Here is a 19,696-nt window from a genome sequence, read left to right as displayed (position 1 = left end):
ATGTGATGAATGGAGACAGGGGTTTCTGAGGGTCAATTTTCTTTCACTTGTGCAGGAAGAACTATTTCTCCCACCTTATTTTATTTGGAACTTTTTTTTAAGTTTTTTTTTTTTTTTTTTTTGTTTAAAGCCTGACTGGGTAGGAAACATTTTGGCCACAAGAATGCATATCTGATCTCATGACATGGAAAAGTCTTTAAATTTTTATTTTATTTTATTTCTTTTCTTCTCCAAGGTGCGCACGCACACTGCCAGACCTTCTGGTACCAGCTCCGGACCCACTATGGCAATGGGGTGGCACCCCGGCCTAGCGGCGGAGTCTGGGGGAGCAGGGTCTGGCCTTTTGACTACCCACGGGTTCGCTCCCCACATCCCACTCACTGCCGATGGGCAACCCCCTAGGGTCTTTAAGAAACCTCTGCGCCAGGATGCACTAGGCACCTAGACTTCGGAGAGGAGGGCGCCGACCCTGGCCAAGGTGCTACGGGCATGTCACGGGGCAGCCCTGAGCAGCCAACAACCCCCAAACACCCCGCCCACTACCCCAAAACGGCGGGCGGGTCGCGTCCAGCTCGCCCTCCTGTCCCTCCAGGCCCCTCACCACTGAGATTGGAGGTTACGAGCGGGACGCGGGGAGCTGTAGGGCAGGGGCGAAGCGGGGCGGCCGGGGGCCCAGGCGTGGAGAGCGGGCGCATTTGAGAGAGGTGCGGGCGGCGGGATCCTGGCGAACGGCAGATGACTCGGGAACCGGTCCCGGGCCAGAGGCGCCAAGGCGGGAACCCCGCGTGAGCCAAGGACGCAAGGCCCTTGTGGATCTGATCCCAGGGGTTCCAGCAGAGGGTCGCCGCGCCGTGCATCTAGAGATGCGCCCAGGGTACCTGGTGGCCGGACGTGACGGTGGGCAGGCAGGCAGGGCAGGGCACGGGGCGACCCGCGAGGAAAGCAAGGGTGGGGGTAGGAGGGTGGGGATAGGGAGGCCCCTGACTCTCGTGGGTTGGGGGGGGGGGGGACAATGGTGGCCTCAACGGGAGACAGGGCCAAAGTGGGGACCGGCAGGGAGGACCTGCAGGTCCCTTATTACGCAGTAAACTGCCCCCACCCGGGTGACCTGCGAACCACCGAGGCTAGGGAAGTCCTGCTGGCCTGGACTGTGACTCGCCTTCCCATCCCGAGTCTCTAGCACCCAGAGGGCCAGCACTGCACGGGCGCCTTAACAGAGAAGAGCCTTAGAACGGTTCTCCTCTGCCACGCAGTTCTTCTGATGCCTTCAGTCTCTGTTTCAGGGACCACAATGGCCAGGCAGGGACTTGACCTGGGCTGACCGAGGTCTATCTTAGTAGGGTGGTGCTCCCCTTGTCTCTGTCTCCCGGACCAAAGGGTCTTACAGGGGCCTGCCCATCACAGTCCGGATCCCACGGAGCAGCGGTAAAGCCAGGTTAAAAGGGTCTCCAGAGTGACTCTGACGACACTCTGGGGGTCTCAGGGGGACATTCACTGCCCTGGGGCATGGGACTGTCAAATGGGGAAGGGTCTGTGTTTCCTTTTTGATGGTGGTGGACGGACTATTATCTGAGTGCCTTGGGTATTTTCTTCATTTTTAATGCGTAAGCTTATCCTGAGTGCTGTCCTTCCCCGCCTCACTTCACTCCCTGGCTGCTCTCTTGCCAACATGAGGGAGCCCCCGGTTTTTGAACAAATCGGAAATGAGCAGGGATTTCCAGGCATACACAGGTTGGGGATTGGGGGAGGCAGGAAGGAGGCCTGAGGCTGTGTGAACTAAGCCTCTCCCATTGCTTGTTCTGCCTGGCACATCCCTACACCCAAGGAGAGTGGTGCTTAGTGCCCATGTCATTTTTGCTCTAATCTTCAATGAGCAAAGCACTTAGTACAGTCACCTCCTAATGCTTATGTTCCCAGAGAGAGGCAGGGGTGTGAATAACCCAGACAAGGGGACATGAATTCCCACATGGTCATGTCCGTGTCTACACAGAACACACTTGGTAATTTTCTTGATAATGTGGTTAATTTGTGTTCCTAACTATGCTTGGCTAAGGTGAGTAGTAACACAAAATTCTATTTTTCTGAGATCCCAAAGATTGAAGTAGGGAACAGTTAGAGACACGGGCTGGGGAAGGAACTCTCTTGGGCATAGGTGTTTGTGAGGATGGGTTGAAGCAGAGTGGGTTGAGAATTGGTGGAGGAGTGTTAGTGGTTTCAGGAGAAAGGAAAAGATGACAGATCCCAAGCGTATCTGTTTCTTTGAAAGGATTATTTTCCATGCTTTGAATCCTCTGGAAGTTTTACGTGTTTGTGGGCAAGGATATCACTAATATTTACATAAGAATTGCATACAGACAGCAGGTCTAATTTTCTCTGATGCTGGTGTTAGCTTGGTTTGTGATGTTTCTAAGGAGGAGGGAGCCCAGGACAGAGATCTGGGATCACTCCCATGGCCCACTTTATTGTTTGGGCCTCTTGAACTTCTGGCTTTTCCTCGATCTCTCGATTTCAGGTCACTTGATGTCTTCAGAATTTTTTTCTTTCTAATAAAATGTTAATCCCTAGTTACCTTTGGACTGTACCCTTTGCATTCCATGGGGAATAGTTCTTTGATCAGGAGAGAGCTGCAGGAGCCCTAGCATCTTTTGAGCCAGAAGAGCTTGCTGTGGGTTTTTGCTGTTGGCTGCAAGGAGGGCTGGGGCAGAGGCTTACCTCCCTATAAGCAAAAGGCACCTCTGGCCAGCTGAATCTGTTGAATGGTATTTGCACACAAAGCACAGAAATGTGTGAAAAAAGTTATTCCTATCTCCCAGGTTCTGGCTGTTTGACTTTTCAATCCATGGTGCCATTATTTTTTGGGTATCAGATTTGGCATTTTAGTTTTGCTCAGCCCAGATCCATGGGAGCATTAAGCTGTTTTCCCCAAGCATAGACTCACTGTAGCATCTCAGAACCACAGGAGACAGCAGACCTGGTAAGGACTCTACCTACTCATCTCACAGACCCCAGACTGACATGCAAGGCATGGAAGCCACTTTCTGCCCAAGGACTCGCCGAGACCTGGCAGTCTTGGCAGAATTGGGGCTCAAATTTCCATTTCCTGATGTTTTAGCCCCTGGGATTTAACATTTCCTGTGGGTGAATAATATTCCCTAAGTTGAAAGTTGGCCTATTGTGATTGTCACCATGCTCTCAGGGCCCAAAGAGCTGGGAGAAAGGAGGCAGCAGGCAAGAGACCTGGAGGAGGCCTGCCAGGTGTCTGCTAGCAAACCTCAAACAGAGCAGCAGCCTGAGCACTCAGAAGCAGCCAGCAGCCTCCTGTGGGGCTACAGCCCTTTGGGCCTGAAGTGAGCATGCATAGGGCCTTAGCTTCTCCTTGCAGGGAAAGAGGATGTGGGATGGATCAGCATGGAGGGGCTGGCAGACGCCGGCCTGATGACAGTGACAGCTAATGGGACTGGATGTCTCTACCTCCGGCTGCACCAGCTGCCTGCATTCATCCAGCACATCCCAGGCCTGGCATATCTTGGAGCTCCATCCTGGGACTCAGTGGAAGGTCAGAGCCAGGAGGAGATACTTCCTGTCCTCATGGAACTTCCAGCTTCATCCAGGTCCAGACACACCCATTGACATCCCTGGCCCAGATCCACAGAGACAGAACCAGAGATTCTCAGGGTTCCAGACACTATGTGATGGGGGAGGGGTGTGGGGTGGAGGGTGTGGGCATAAGGGTGGTAGCTATGGGGAGCAGAGGAGGGCCCTGAGCAAAGGCAAATGGGAGGAGGGATGTGGAATGAGCTATGTGTCCACAAGGGGTATGTAGGAGAGAGTGGCTCTGGGCTGCCTCAGAGGGTAGACTTGTCTTCTTGGGGTAGAGTCCATGATTGGGAGGATGAGCGCTGCGTGGAGGGGTTAGACAGAGCTGAGGAGTAGCTGGGGAAGGAGGTGATGGAGGGAGCCTGCATTTGGCATAAGAAGCACACACATGTGTGGGGAAGTGACTTGAGCCAGGCAGGAGCAGGTGAGAGCGGTGAGTTTGGGATGGAGTTCTGGCTGCTGGGAGTACGCAGGGTGGGTGGGGGAGAAAGAGGCCATTCGGGGGGAGCTGGGCTGTGGTCCAGGCCTGAGGGGATTGAGGGCGACCAAGTGGAATCAGACTGCGGAAGTGGACAGGAAGCAGCAGAGTTTCTGGGGGGTGACTGGGGAAATACTACATGGGGAGGGGGCTGGGATTGGTCAGCTGCAGAAGAAGCAAGAAGGGAGTGGAGAAGTTGTTGTTCACAAGACCACACATCCTTGCATCGCAGCGGCGTTTATTGAAACACAGATTGAGACAACCCAGAAGGCAATGCACCCATAGACAGTCATAAGAGGGAGACCTAGGAAGTGGCTGGACTCTCTGTCCCACCAGCTCTGCATTGGACAGTCCCCACCCGCACCCAGCAAGGGGGCATCTGGAGCAGCCGTGGAGTCTTCTTTGAAATGTACAAAGGTGCACTGAATAGCAAGACCTGTCCAAAGTTCCCTAACCAGGGGCTGTAGGCAAAAGGATGCCGCACAATAATGGGCCTCTTGACTGCGAGGTCACATGAGGAGCCTGGCTGGAACAGGTTAGCCCAGAAGCAGGAAGGCAGTCCGAGAGAGAGGCAAAACATGAACGGGAATGAACAGGCAAGTGCTTGCTGGGGGACCATTCTACCCAGCCAGGAGGAGGGGGCTGCTGGAGAGGGACTTTCTCCCTGTTGTGGCTGGATGGTTAGGATGGCGCCTCCACCCAGGAGGTGGAGCTTCCCTGCTGACCACCACGCTGGGGGACTGGTCTTGTCCCTGAGAACTTGGGGAATAATGCAAATTGGCTACTGGTATTTTGGAGCTAAGTAGGAGTTAAGTGAAGGGCTGGGAACGCCTCTGTAAACGCTGCCAGGAGGACAACTAGGACGCATCTCCCTAGCACGAGACGATGCAGGGGAGCAGCCCGAGGGTCTTTCCCTCTGTAGGAACATCCGGAAGATTCTGGAAGCAAGCACACATTTTACATTCACATGCCATTCAGTGCAGTGATGCAGGCATGTAGGCGGTTGGCAGGAAGCCCTGGCTCCATGACTCTACTAGGCAAAGCGGACCGACCGGCTACTCCCGCAGCTGAAGCTGGAGGAGCGAGGCTGGCAGGGGGCACAGGAGTCAGGGGCCATCACTGTGAAGCTGCCCCCTATGGCTGAGGGGCCAGAAGTGATCTGGCGCCCTGTGGTGGTGCTATAGGAGAGGCCCCCAGAGGAGACTCCGCCACGGGAGCTGCTGACACCTGTGGAGAGAGGAGACATGGAGGGGTGAGCAGCTCCCTGCGATCTCACCCACCCTACAACAAGCCCCAGGGCACTGCAGGAGCTGCCTCCCTCTCCAAGGAATTGGTGGTCAACAACGCAGGCTCTATTCCTGAGATGCACAGTCCATCTAGGGGACTGTGGCAGGAAGGAAGTGAGGACCCTTGGACCCTGGGGAGCAAAGCTTCCAGGCCACAGGTCTATGGCCTATAGCTCACTGTCAACACTAGTGAAGAGCACTCAGCTCTGCTTTCTCTAACACCTGTCATGGCCCCCACTGAGGAGCCAGGGGAGGGTGAAACAGTTGGGGGAACACTCGAGGCTCCATGGGTTAGGCCAATGAGTTCAGCTTTTCCATCGAAAAAGCCATTTTTCTAGGAGAATTTCAGGCAGATACTCACAGACATTCACGGAGCCCACACCTTCACACAGCCTAGGGAGAAGGAAAACTCTGTTAGTTGCAGACACTGAGTTGGATTCCTTGAGACTGATGGTTGCTTGGGGACAGAGAGGGTTATGCTGTGTACAGAGTCTACCTCTGAGAGGGAAGAAGGGCTCCCCCAAATCTGCATTACATGCTTTCTTTCTTTGCTGGTTTTAACCATGAAGACAAGGCTGTCTGATTTTCAGCAGCAGCGGGTGAGATTATGAACAGTGCCCCTAGTTTGAGTGATGGTGACCAGCCTGGATGGTGCCAATCAAGCTCACAGGAAGGAGAGTTGAATCAGATACAGCAGGGTATGAAAGGACTTTGTGGTTAATGAAGAGCTAAATGCATATAGAAGTGCATCATCATCATAACACACAGGACTATGTGGCAGGCCACGCAGCAGCTTCAGTAGGAAGCTATTCAACAAGGACGGATTTGGGAGGCATGAGACTTGGGTGCAGGTACCAGCTCTTCTGCTTATTAACTGTGCAGCCGTGATAAAGGCATTGAATTCTGAGCCTACTTCTTTATCTTTACATGGGAAAAACCATACCTATCTTATTGGATTGTGAAGATTATAAAATAAACACTTAGCACAGGTTGAGCACAGAAGCATTCAGTTATCATTATTATTATTGGAGCTATTGTACTAGCCATGGCCAGAGTTGTAGCTCACACTCAGCTCAAGGAAACTCACTCCTGGAGGACCACAGCCTCCACATCTGAAATCCCACAAAGTCCTCTTAGCCCCACCTGTGTTCCTCGCCCTCCAGCAGGCGCCTGTAGGTGGCGATCTCGATGTCCAGGCCCAGCTTGGAGTTCATCACTTCCTGGTACTCCTTGAGCAGGCAGGCCATGTCCTGCTTGGCCTTCTGCAGGGCACCCTCCAGCTCAGCCAGCTTGCAGCGGGCATCACTGAGGGCCGCCTCACCCTGCTGCTCTGCCTCGGCCACAGCAGCCTCCAGCTTGGCACGCTATCAGGGTGGAGATATGAGGGCCAGGATGAGAGAGAGAAGGCACAGCTTGGCTCGCCCAAGCTGATGGAGCTAGGGCAGGGAGAGGAGGGTCCTGGAGAGAAGGTTGGCCTATGGCCAGGTAGTTAATGGGGCTGTGAACACAAGGGAGGAGATGGGTGGGCTTTTCACCATCTCTCCTTGATGGCAGTCACAGGGTGGCCAAGGAAGTGGCTGGATCCTCCTTTTGGAAGTTAGTGACATGGCCTGAGTGCTGTGAGATATGATAGAGCCCTTGCCCTCCTTCTGGGTCCCTGCTTCCTCATGGGCACGATGTGAGGCCTGATTAAGGGCCAGGTGCTGCAGCCTGCCCGTGCTGGATATTTGAATCCTCCACAGACCCCACCTGGCACTTGGCATTCTCAATCTCGGCCGTCAACCTCTGGATCATGCGGTTCAGCTCGTTGATCTCCTCCTTGGTGCGGCGCAGGGTCTCCCCATGCCTGATCACCGTGGCCTTCATCTCCTCACACTGGGGAAGTAGAGATGCTCATGAGGCTCAGGGTGGGACCTCCCATTCATTCAGGGCACCACGGATGATTGTGCAGGTTGTACAGTGCTCAGCCTGTGCAACCACACATGGCAGTCCTGCCTGGCCACCCTAACCTGAGAACTATTGGACTTTCGCGTACTGTCCTCATGGATCAGAATCCCCAGGCAAGAGAATAGGTGCCTCACATCCCTCTAATCACATCCCTTCTAATAGATGCCTCACATCCCTCCCACTGCCATGCTTAGCAGGCAGGTGTCCTGTGCCACTCACCTTGCTACGGTACCAGGACTCAGCCTCGGCCCGGCTGCGGCTGGCAACATCGTCATACTGAGCCTTGATCTCAGCGACGATGCAGTCCATGTTCAGGTCTCGGCTGTTGTCCATCTTGACTATGACCGAGGTGTCTGAGATGTGGGCTTGGAGAACACGGATCTCCTGTGGGGCCAACAGCCAGTGCATTTGCTTCTGGTACCTGATCTGTCTGGGTCATGTGATCCTCCCCAGGGGGCAATGTCCACTCCCTAGACCAGGCACTGGTCATGAAGGTTACATGACTTCTGCTCCTACCACCTTCACTCATGCACAGGCTCCTTACAAACAACAAAGCTGAAAGGGGCTGTAGAGGCCATCTGGGAACAGTGTCTGCCTTAAAAGTGGGAAAACTGAGGCCCAGAGGGTGAAAAAGGTCTGATCCAAAGTCACCCAGCAGGGAAGTTGGGGTTTGGATGCCAGGATGAGTTATTAGTCCATTAATGAGGACCATGCCCTATGTGCAAAGCCATCCTGACCCCCACCACACATGCACACTTGGTGCCCATCTCTAGACTGGCACCCACACAGGCAGCACACCAACACCCAGAGGTCACAGACACAGAGCAGCCCAAGAACATGTACACCCCATGCTCCTCACACACATGAACTTGGACATGGCCTCTGTATTGTGGGCCGCGGCACATATGTGCAAGCTCTTTTCACACTTACGTTGCACATTGGCAAACATAGGCACACACATGCACCCTGGCCTCACTGCTCCCCTGTCTCCAAAACACCTCTCCACCTTCCCTGGCTGGGTGGCAGGTGCCCCCTTACCTCTTCATAGAGGCGCCTCAGGAAGCTAGACTCCTCCACCAGGGCCTCCACATTGGCCTCCAGGTCTGATTTCCGCAGGTAGGCGCAGTCAACGTCCTGGCAGTGGGACAAAGAGGAGGGGACATGCATGTGAGAGGAAACCAAAGGAAGGTGCCTTTGGTCAGTATGGTGACACTGCCCCTCGCTGGAGTTTGCACTGATGGGCCCCCCTCCTCTTTGCCCCATGACCAGCCCCTCACCTTCTTTAGAACCACAAACTCATTCTCTGCCGTGGCTCTCAGGGCCACCTCCTCTTCATACCTGGTGTGGGAGAGAGAGAGGCCTGGAGCTGAGAAATTGGACCTTGAATACCATCCCACTCCTGGGCAAGTTCTTCAGGGGATTGAAAAGGGGTTAATCCCCTCCAGATGTTGTCTTGGCCCCTCCAGGATCTATTCTCTGTATTATTCATGGGCTAGCCCTTGTCCCAGCCTGGCTTCATTCCACTGCAGTGCTTCTGCCTCTGAGATGGGGTTAGGAATGCACATTCCTTCCCCCAAGTCTAAAATCATCTGTGCATCCTAGGTGCCAAGAGAGCTGGTTCCATTGGCAGGGAGATCACAAAGCCCATGCCATAAAGGTAAGCAGAGAAGGGCAGGGACATACAGTGTGTCAGAATTCCACTGGATTTCCTCTCTTCATTCCCCAGAAGTAGCTCTAAGCTCACAGGGGTGGAGTCTTAGAGGTGAATCCCAGGAATCTGAAGACATCTAGGCCCCACTGGATATCTGCTCTGGGTTCCAGGCAGCCTGCTAGAGGAATCTGAAAGAATCTGTGGCAAGAGGGCTATGGGCAGAGCCTCCCAGCGTTCTCTCTGAGTTTCCCCTGAGTCCCCCCAGCTTGCTGCACTCACTTCTTCTTGAAGCCCTCCAGCACCTCCTGCACGTGGTTGAGTTCTGAGGCCAGCCTCCCGCTGTCGGCCTCCACACACTCGGCCTCCCGCCGCAGAGTCTCAATGTAGCCACTGAACAGTGGCTCCAGGTTGCTCTCGCAGCAGCGCTGGTTCTGGTAGAACTGCCACTTGGTCTCCAGCAGCTTGTTCTGCTGCTCCAGGAAGCGCACCTGCCATTCAGGTGGAGAGAAGAGGGTCAGAGGGAGTCTAGCGGAAGGCGCCTGGTTTCCCACAGCTCTCTCTGCCCTCGGATGCTGGCTGAATGGGCTGAGCCATAAAGCTGAGTGTCTGCGGCTCCAGGGGCCCATTCCCAGGCCCCCAGGGAGGCAGTTGTGGGTGTGAGGGAAAGCAACCTGACTCAAAGCCAAAGGTCTGTTTCAAGTCCCAGTTTTGATACTTTAAAGGGCAAGTTGTTTAACCTCCTGGGGCTCAGTTTTCTCCTTTCTAAAATGGAGCGAATAGTGCCTGTCTTAGCACTGGTGTGAAGATTGAACAAGTTAATGCATATCAAGTGCTTAGAACAGTCCCTGACATGTAGTAAATGCTCAGTGTATTTAACTATTATTATAATTACCAGTTGTCCTTCACTTGCTCATATATGCAACAAACACTTATTAAATATTTATTACTTAGTGCCAAGGCCTGTGCTAAGATATACCTATCCATGTCTAATATCTGTGTCTATGTCTATATCACCTAACAATTCTATCCAATTATCACAGCCCTGTGGGATGTAGATATTACTTAACCCATGTTGCACATGGGGAAATTGAGACTCCAAGTTATGAAATGCCCAGTTCATGGTAAGCGATAGTCTTACCATGAGATAGGCATGTTCTGCCTGCCCCTACGGCACGTCTGAGCTGCTCATATACACCCACTCAGCTCCAAGTTGCTGTCTGATAAGTGGAGATGCTGATACCCACCCCAAACCATCACTGTGAAGATAGACTCAGATTACTAAAGAAAGAGTGAAAACGGGAAGGTCACTGCATCTGCCCCCAAACCCTGATCCTAGACCCCCAAAGCTGGTCCTTCTGCTCTGCTAGAGGCCTGTGGACACAGGAGGAGCCTGTGAAGGAGGCTCCCAGTCTCTCCCTACAAAACTTTCTTGAGAGGCAGACTCACAGCTATGCAGAGTTCCCCACACTCTGGGTGCATTAGGGGGCCTCCTCCTGCCAGCCTGGCCACCTCCCTGTCTGCATTTCGGCTCTCTCTCGTGAAAGGGCTGCCAGGCCTGGGTTGGCTGTCACACCTCCTCACCTACCACTGTCCTTGGAAAATAATGATAATAGCAGCTAACATGTATTGAGTGCTATTTGCCATTATGTTTCATGTATGGACTCATTAATCCTCACAGGTGGATAAGGCAGGTCCTGTTATCCAGCAGAGTAACCTGTCTGGGGTCTCACATGCTGAGTGATGCAGCAAGGACTTGGGGGAGGCAGCATGGCTCTGGGCATTACCTCAGCCCCTTCACTGGCTGCCTGGCTAGGAGCACAAGGCCTTTTGGTCTCCCCGTTATCTCCCACTCTTCCAGCATCTGCTGCCCAGTCTGGTTTTTCAGACACAGTTCTGATAGTCCGATGTCATCTTGGCTCAAGAAACACACTCAAACACATATACACACTCACATGCAGACACACACATATGCTCACACATGTACCCACACTCACACATATACACACACCACACACACACATACATGCACACACACCGCTACACACACACACGCACGCACACACATGCACACACACACATACACACACTTTGGATCACAGGCTCAATTTCTAGACCACACCTGAACCTCATTAAATACTGCGGGAGTTAAGTGATGGAAACTGACCCTTCCACCTGTATGGGTCTGCACGTTATTCCCTCTGCTGCCTCAAACCGGCAGCCATCCTGTCTCCTCAGCGGACTGGGACCTCGCCAAGGGAGGGCAGGGCTGGAGGCTTCTCTGGACCGTCTCAGGCCTCACCCACCTTGTCGATGAAGGCTGCGAACCTGCTGTTAAGGGACTTGATCTGCTCCTTCTCCTCCTGCTTCACACACTGCGCGTTGGGGTCAATCTCCAGGTTGAGGGGCGTGAGGAGGCTCTCGTTGACAGACACGGTGGTGATGCATGGGGGGCTGGGCCCGCACACGCCCCCGGAGCGGTAGCCAAAGCTGCGTCCGCAGGAGCCGGCGCGGAAGCCACCCACAGCTATCCGGGGCCCGCAAGAGCCCAGGTTGCAGAGGCTGCGGCTGCCGAAGCCGGTCAGCCCCCGGTAGCAGGACACCCCTCGGTAGGGGGCGGCGCTGATGCAGCAGCGGTTGCCAGTTTTAGGGGCCACAGCTGAGCAGGAGCTGAAGTTCCTGGTGACCCCGCATCCTGAGCTGATCCTGTAGGAGCGGCACGACATCGTGTGAGGCTGAGCAGAGTCTGAGAAGCAGCGGAAGGCGATGCAGGCGGCAGAGTGCGAGGCTCAGGATCCTTCTGGTCTCTCTGATCCTCCCTGGTCCTTTTATTGGTGGGGAGAGCTGGGGTTGGCTGCATAAAAGAAGTGAAAAGCCATTTTATGTTGTTTATGAGCTTGGGAAGTTTGCCAGCAACTCCCCACGGACTCATCTTAAAGGTGAGCTCAGCAGCGACTCTGGGGCTCCGTGAAGTCTTGAAGATGTTATTAAGGAGACTGCGTTTGCACTTTTCATCTTCAAAGCTCGTTTACATACATTAAGTAATTATTTTTCTCACAGTCTCTCTGTGAGATGGCCTCAACCCACACTTGGAGACGGATTTGAACTCCACAACAGCCTGGGGGTGGCTGGGTTTGGGATACAGGCCGGGGCCATTGTCTCAAGGGAGAGGTTGGAGGGTCCTGGGTTAGGTGAGACTTGGCGGATCATTGCATCCATCTGTCTGGTTCCACAGAGGACACATTCTCAAGTAAATAATTGCATTTCAGGGGCCAATCGGTCAGGTGAATCCCCCCTCTTCTAGGCAGCATTGCTTGGAATGTGGTTCAGGACCAGAGCAGTCGGTTTGACTATGCCCGCGTCAGGATAGAGGTCTGGGGCAGATGATCTCTTGGAACCTTCTGGATTCCAGCCCAGAAGGCGCTGGTCGAGAGCTTTCATTTCTCACCCAGCAAAAGTGCAAACCACACAACTCTCAGTGGCCACAAGAATGGCCACTTGCGGATTATGGGGAGACTCCCTCTAGCCACTTTCTTCCATTTGGTCGAAAGGATTGGGGAACTCAACTTTGGGATAACCTGGGAGCTATAAGTTTGCTGTGGGCACCTTTCCTTTGCTCTTTAAGAAAAAACGGGTCATGTGAGTCTCGCTTCCCAGACCACCAGTTACAGGAGGTATTCCTTCTGTTGGCCAGCCCTTGAATTGTCATCCCTAGAGGAATGTTTAGAGACTGCATTGCACAAAGCTGGAAGTGGGATGGTGGTTTACTCTTGTCTAAGGTTGCTATGATTTCTGGCTCCTGGGGGTTCTGGGAGCCCCATCCTTCTAGTTTCTGCTTCCCTGCGTGTCCTTGGGCCACTTATTAGGATAATGAGTGCTATTCTTTTAATGTTTATGGAGTACAAACCTTGGGGATGTGGATCTTCCCCCGGGGAGGTTAGCCAGACACCCAAGTGTTAGGAACTTAAGGAAGAAGAGCCGTTGAGCTTCCTCAGAGGGTGACTCCTCCTCCAGGAAGCCTTCCATAACCAGACACTGCCATTGTGCTGCTGTTCCCATAAGTCCTTCATGAAATGCCCTGTACTCTGTCTTGCATCTGCTCTAATCTCCACAGCCAGCTGACCTCACCCAGGACCTTCATCCAGGATCAGGCTGATCGATTCCCACTTCACCTCCACACTCCACATTGTTCTTCAGGGCAGGGTAGAGAGACCTTGGCAGCTGGTGGGGGAAGAGCAGGTGGTCTCACCAGCTGACCCTAGAACATATGCAGATCATAATCATCCACGGAAAAGCAACTGGGTTTGGCAACCCGGGCAATGGAATCAAAGCTGGAAGGCCTGGTTCAAGGGCCAGTTTGGATCCTTCCTAGCTGTACGGCTTTGGGGGAAGTTCTTAACCTCTCTGAGCCTCTGTTTCCTTAACTGTAATATGTATTCATCCTTACCTTCCCGGACTGTTGGGAGGGTGAAGAGAATGATACGTGAGAAGGTGCTGTTGGGACAGGAAAGCTCTGTGTAAAGGAAAAGTCCTGTTGCTTCCCATGAGAAACACTCCCACCTGCCTCGCCCAGCAGAGAGGGCCTGCTCCTTGCCCTGCCACGGCCTTCACCTCCTCTGCACATTTATGACTCCTTCACCCTTTCGAGGCTGCTTTTAATGTTTCTTTAGTCTGATTTCACTTGTATAGCAATTTTGGGTGGAGTCTGGGGACAGAGAGAGGAGGCTGTATGGGGAGCTCAGTGTGGGGCCTGTTGCTGGGGTCCAGGGATGTTTGGACAGTGAGTTCACTGACTGAGTACTGTGTAGACCTGGAGCTGGTATGCTATGGGCCAAGAGGGATTCCTGGAGGAGGGTGGGGACTGAGCGTGGCAGGTGGAGGGGCCTGAAAGCCCATAAGCACCTCCCCCTCTCCACAACTCCCGTAAGCCTCTGCCTTCCTCCAGGTTCTTAAAGATGATGGGACCAGAGACATTTCTGTTCCTTCTTGTGGGCAGGAGGTTTTGTCCTGGAGGGAGGCTCCTGTTTCAGCTGCTTTCCCTTGCACCCAACACACACCCCATCCAACCCTCCACCCTAAATTGGGAAGGGGAGGTGAGGCTAGGGGATTCAGGAGTCTGGGGGTAGTCCACTATTTCCAGAGCTAAGATACCTCTTTAGGACCAGCAGGTCTTGTCCAGCCCAAGGGTGTGAGCCCCTTCAAGGGTGTGCGGGAGTGAGACAGGCCCACCCTGCCCACAGGAAGGTGCTCGTGTGTGCTGGGTGAAGCTTGCATCACTGCTGATGGCAGTGCTGAGCCCAGGACTGGGGCTGGGGGCTGCCCAGGACTCTGTCCAGGTGGGGCTTCAGATCGGAGAAGCTGGGCTGAGGGCAAAGACTTGAGGGGAGCAGATTCCTTACGGGGCTGGTCCCAGGTGGTCCAGGGCCAGGGAGCAAGTCAGGCCAGGTGGATCTGGCACAGCTGTCCTGGAAGGGCCTGGGCCTTTGCTTATGGTTCTACCCAGGGAGGACACAGGGAACACATAGTCTCGTGCCTGCCTCTAGCCATCACCCAACCACCCTGCTCAGTGGAACCCAAGTTGCTGCCTGAGAGTCAGGATCTTTTGGGGGCTGGAAGCCCCATCTCCTTTCAGTGTCTCATCCTCATTTACTGTACCCTCATTCACCTGTGCCCTATTGCACCCCTCTCCCTTCCACCAACCTTCTCCCTGTCACACCTTGGCCTGGAATGTCTCAGAACAGCTGCCTCTCCCAGGAAAGTTTTGTGAGATCATCAGGGGGAGGCTGTGATTTCTCCTCCCTGCTGTCTCATAAATGCCCTCTCTGGGACTCCCCAGGTAACACCATGTATCCCCTTCTACACCCTCTTGTCCTAAGGACTGTCACTCATCACCTCCTTTGGCCCTGTCCCCTCTTGCTCCCTGCACCTTTTGAAGGCCCCATCTAGTTTCGGGAACCTAAAGAGTCCACAACCCTCCCATAATTTAAAGAGCTCCCAAGATACTTCTTCTTCCAGAAGGTCTTCAGGAACTACTTGGGGAGAGAAGTTCTTTACCCTGGAGGTCCAGAAAACCTCTGAGACCTCCTGTGAATCTGCTCTGCTCCAGAGTACATATTCTGGGGTTTTTCTCAGAGGTCTCACTGCTCCCACCTCAGCCCCAGGGAGCTGGGATGCTCCCTGGGGAAGCTGACTCTCCCTGACCCCAGAGGCCCACTACCTTCCTTCCCTTCTGCTTTGTCTACTGTGCTAAAATCCCCTCCTTCTAAGAAGAATTCCTGGATTTGTCCAAAGACGGGAGGGTGCTGACACCTTCCCCATCCCGCACTGTCTGTCCTTAGGACTGCCTGTCCATCCTCCCAGTTTTGTGTTTGTGTCTGCCTGGGCTCTTGTGGGCTGTCTTCCCATCCCTCCTAGTGGGTTGGTCCTCCTCAGTCAATCCTGATGGGCTCCCCATGGACAAGGCCTGCACAGCTGATTCAAGTTGGGTACTGCCCTTTGCCTCTGCTGGCCACACTTTTATTATGCATCCAAGGCTGCGCCACTGCAGCTGCTGAGATGCAGCTCTTGGAGGGTCTTCTTAGCCCTCTTTCCCTCTCTTTGGCTTTCACAAGACTTGGGCATCATTCAGGGACTCTAAGTGAGAGAAGGGAGGGTCAGAGCAACTCTATGCTCTCCAGTGTGTCGTGACAGGGTTCCGTGCCCAGCTGACACAGCTACTCCCTGGCCTACTCCACGGGAGCTCCAAGAAACTCCCTTCTGCTCCTGAACTCTGTGCATGTGCCTTCCTATTGTCAGCATTCCCTGGTGCTTTGCTGTTTTCCCTGGTTACTCAGGGTCAGAGCAGAGGCTCAGTCATTACAGAGCCTCTGATTGCAGGAATGGACTGCATGAATAGTTTTGAAATTTTTAAAATTTCTTTTCTTTCTTTTTGGCAGTTGAACCATATTCCAAATCCTAGGAGGAAAACAGCTATATAAAGCCATGTATCTACTGATGTAGTTGTAGAATAGATAAGATTGACATGCTGGTCTCCCTGTTTGCCCCTGGCCCTCCAACTCCATTCTCAACACAGGAGAGTCAGCCCTGTAAAACATAAGTTGGATCATGTCACTCCCCTGCTCAAACAGCTAGCTCCCCATTTTGCTTGGAGTGTTAATGATGGCCAACAAGGCCCTGCACTGCCTGTCTGTGTTGTGGCCTTCGTCACCGATCTCCCTGTGTTCAGCAACCACAGTGATCTCCCACTGCTCCTGGAGCACCAGGACAGGGTGCACTCTTGACTCAGGGCCTGTGCTCTGCTGTCCCTTCCGCCCAAATGCTCCCTCTCATGTACGTGGCTTGCCCATCACCTCCTGCGGGGCTTTGCCCCAGTACTCTCTCTCTGACCCTTAAAAAAATGGCAACCTGCCCTCCACCCCAGGACACTCTCCATCTGGCATATCTTGCTCTGATCTATTTATTTTTCCATCACGCTTAGCACACTCCAGAATTTACTTATTTATTCTATTTATGGATTTTGTCTGTTTTTCCCATTATCCCGAAGTAAACTCCATGGAAGCAGAGATTTTGTGTGTTTTGTTCATTTTGTTCACCTAGAACAGTGCTGGGAATACAGTAAGTGCTCAGGAAATATTGCTGACCGATGAATGTATAAATGAATGGATATCTCGGATACTTTAGACATTTGAGATTTGGCAGAAAATGACAGCTTGTGGGAAGCCTTGGCCCTTGAGCCCCGAGGAGCACATGCAGTTTGAAAGCCATGGGACTAAGACCGCTCCCTGGCTCTTTCCTGCTTCAAGGTTGTAGTTTTCTGAACACCCGTGGAGACAAAGAGCACAGAACAGTGAAAATGGTTGTGTTGGGCTGGTGAGAAAGGAGATAGATTTCTTCTTAAAAGCTGTTACTTACTGTTTTTATGTTTGTGTCCTAATTACAAATTTGGAAAACAACAAAATGGCTTCACAAGACTCTAAGCTCCCTCCTCCCCTTGCTATATTGCTCAAGCCAATGCTGCTGGTAGCCTGCTTTGAAATTCTCCTATGCCTTCTTGTCCGAAGCTGGTGGCCATAAGAGGGCAGCAAATTCCCACAACTGGCCTGGCAGCAGTTCAGTTGTGGCAGAAGCAGAGAAGGCCAGGGATCTGCCTGTGGCTGGCTCTGGTTTCCAGAGCTTTGGAAGCTGGAGACAGTCCCTGATGCTTCTGCGTCCACCTGTGGTTGGTACTGGAGTGGCTGAGCTGCTGACAAAGCTATTGTTCATTGATAAAAGAGAAACACCACCACCACCACTGCTGAAGCAATTGTGTACCCACTGTGTGCCAGGTTGAGTGCCAAGCACCTTGGATTACCATTGCATGTCATCCCCACATCTCTTTGAGGTAGGACATATTTTTTCCACTTTACAAATGAGGCAAGAGGCATATTGAGATTACGTGACAGGCAGAACAGCACAGTGGTGGTGAGCCTGGGCTCAGGAGCCAGAGCTCCTGTGCTTCACCACGTATTTAACCTCTCTGGGCCTCAGTTTTGTCATCTGTCAAATGGCAAATAATAAAAGCACCTACCACCTAAGGATAGTGAAAGAATAAAATGAGCTAACCTGTGAGAATTATTTGGAACACTACTCAGTTCAACATATGTTAGGTATTATTGTTACCTCTCATTACCTTTTGTCATGCAGCCAGTAAGTGGAAGACCTGGGATTGAACTCAGGTCTGCCTGTGCCCTTGTCCATGGGTTTGACCCCTGTGTCATCTTTGGGAGATAACTGACATATTAATAATATTGAGTCTTCCAGTTCATGAACACAGTATATCTCTCCATTTATTTAAGTTTTCTTTGAATTCTTTCATTAATGTTTTGTAGTTTTCAGCGTACAGATCCTCATATACTTTTTAAAGGTTTATGCCTAAGTATTCATCCTTTGGAATTAAGTGGTACTATTGGAAATGATACTTCAACAATTTTTTTTATTTCCATTGCTGGTGTATAGAAATACAATTGATTTCTGTATATTGACCTTGCATCCTGCAACCTTCCTAAAGTCACTTGTTAGCTCTAGTAGATTTTTAAAAAAAGATTTCCTAGAATTTTCTATATAGAAAATGATGACTTCTGAGCTGTATTTCTTGCTTTCCAACCTCTGTATATATTTTTTTTCCTCTGAGGAAAATAATAAAACTTTATTGAAAAATTTAGCCAAAAGAAGTACTAGTCTATGTCCTCAGATTGGAAGAGTCAAATTTTTTTTTTATTATTCTTTGTGTTCTAGGGTACATGTGCACAGCCTGCAGGTTTGTTACATATGTATACATGTGCCATGTTGGTGTGCTGCACCCATTAACTCGTCATTTACATTAGGTATATCTCCTAATGGTATCCCTCTCCCCTCCCCTACCTCAAAACAGGCCCCAGTGTGTGATGTTCCCCTTCCTATGTCCAAATGTTCTCATTGTTTAGTTCCCACCTATAAGTGAGAATATGTGGTATTTGGTTTTCTGTTCTCATGGTAGTTTGCTCAGAATGATGGTTTCCAGCTGCATCCATGTCCCTACAAAGGACATNATTGGAAGAGTCAAATTTTTTTTTTATTATTCTTTGTGTTCTAGGGTACATGTGCACAGCCTGCAGGTTTGTTACATATGTATACATGTGCCATGTTGGTGTGCTGCACCCATTAACTCGTCATTTACATTAGGTATATCTCCTAATGGTATCCCTCTCCCCTCCCCCTACCTCAAAACAGGCCCCAGTGTGTGATGTTCCCCTTCCTATGTCCAAATGTTCTCATTGTTTAGTTCCCACCTATAAGTGAGAATATGTGGTATTTGGTTTTCTGTTCTCATGGTAGTTTGCTCAGAATGATGGTTTCCAGCTGCATCCATGTCCCTACAAAGGACATGAACTCATCCTTTTTTATGGCTACATAGTATTCCATGGTATATATGTACCACATTTTCTTAATCCGGTCTGTCACTGATGGACATTTGGGTTGGTTCCAAGTCTTTGCTATTGTGAATAGTGCCACAATAAACATACATGTGCATGTGTCTTTATAGCAGCATGATTTATAATCCTTTGGGGATATACCCAGTAATGGGATGGCTGGGTCAAACGGTATTTCTAGTTTTAGATTCTTGAGGAATCGCCACACTGTCTTCCGCAATGTCCAACCTATATATTTTTGCCTTAGTTCAGTGGCCGGGACAGCTTTTAAAATACTAAGAGTGGTGTAAGCAGACTTCTTTATCTTGTATCTAATCTTAGAAAGCATTTAGTCTTTTACCATTAAGTATGCTGTCAGCTGTAGGTTTTTTTTTTTTTTCAGATTCCATTTGCCAAGCTAAGGAAGTTCCCTTCAATTTCTAGTTTGCTGAGAATTCTCTCTCTTTTAAGCCAACAATGGATGTTAAATTTTGTCAAATGCTTTTTCTGCATCTATCAAGATAATTATATTGTTTCTTCTATTTAGTCTGTTGATATCATGAATTACATTAATAGACTTCTGAAAGTTGAAACAGCCTTGCATTCCCAGGCTAAACTCTCATTGGTTATGATATACTATCCTTTCATTTGTTACTGTGCTTACTTTACTAATGCCTTGCTGAAGATTTTTTCATTTCTGTTCATTAAGGATACTAGTTTATAGCTTTCTTTTCTTATAATGTTACTTGGTTTTGGTATCAGGGTAATACTAGTCTCAAGAGGAATTGAGACGTTTTCCCTCCTCTTACGTTTT

The 19,696-nt window shown here is 51.3% G+C and overlaps 1 protein-coding gene across 2 annotated transcripts; it reads right to left on the bottom strand.

Annotated features, from left to right (window-relative positions):
* Positions 1-4,296: 4,296 nt before the first annotated feature.
* Positions 4,297-11,802, bottom strand: LOC108521565 (keratin, type II cuticular Hb5). 2 transcript variants are annotated; one of them, XM_017861440.1, is made up of 9 exons: positions 11,263-11,802; positions 9,239-9,447; positions 8,586-8,646; positions 8,347-8,442; positions 7,528-7,692; positions 7,111-7,236; positions 6,505-6,725; positions 5,723-5,754; positions 4,297-5,302 (listed from the first exon to the last, which is right to left on the bottom strand). In XM_017861440.1, exons 1-9 carry the CDS (start codon positions 11,680-11,682, stop codon positions 5,109-5,111), a joined length of 1,524 nt encoding a protein of 507 aa, XP_017716929.1. In that variant the 5' UTR covers positions 11,683-11,802; the 3' UTR covers positions 4,297-5,108. The 2 variants fall into 2 exon arrangements, with proteins under 2 accessions (XP_017716929.1, XP_017716930.1); XM_017861441.1 differs by lacking the exons at positions 8,586-8,646; positions 9,239-9,447; positions 11,263-11,802 and adding an exon at positions 8,667-8,700 and having other exon boundaries at positions 5,109-5,302; positions 8,347-8,462.
* Positions 11,803-19,696: the final 7,894 nt, after the last annotated feature.

The sequence above is a fragment of the Rhinopithecus bieti genome, unplaced genomic scaffold (genome assembly GCF_001698545.2).
Source record: "Rhinopithecus bieti isolate Rb0 unplaced genomic scaffold, ASM169854v2 scaffold_56806, whole genome shotgun sequence".
Taxonomy (NCBI): Eukaryota; Metazoa; Chordata; class Mammalia; order Primates; family Cercopithecidae; genus Rhinopithecus; species Rhinopithecus bieti.
Note: the sequence above shows the minus strand (reverse complement) of the source record. Positions and strands in the feature narration are given on the sequence as shown.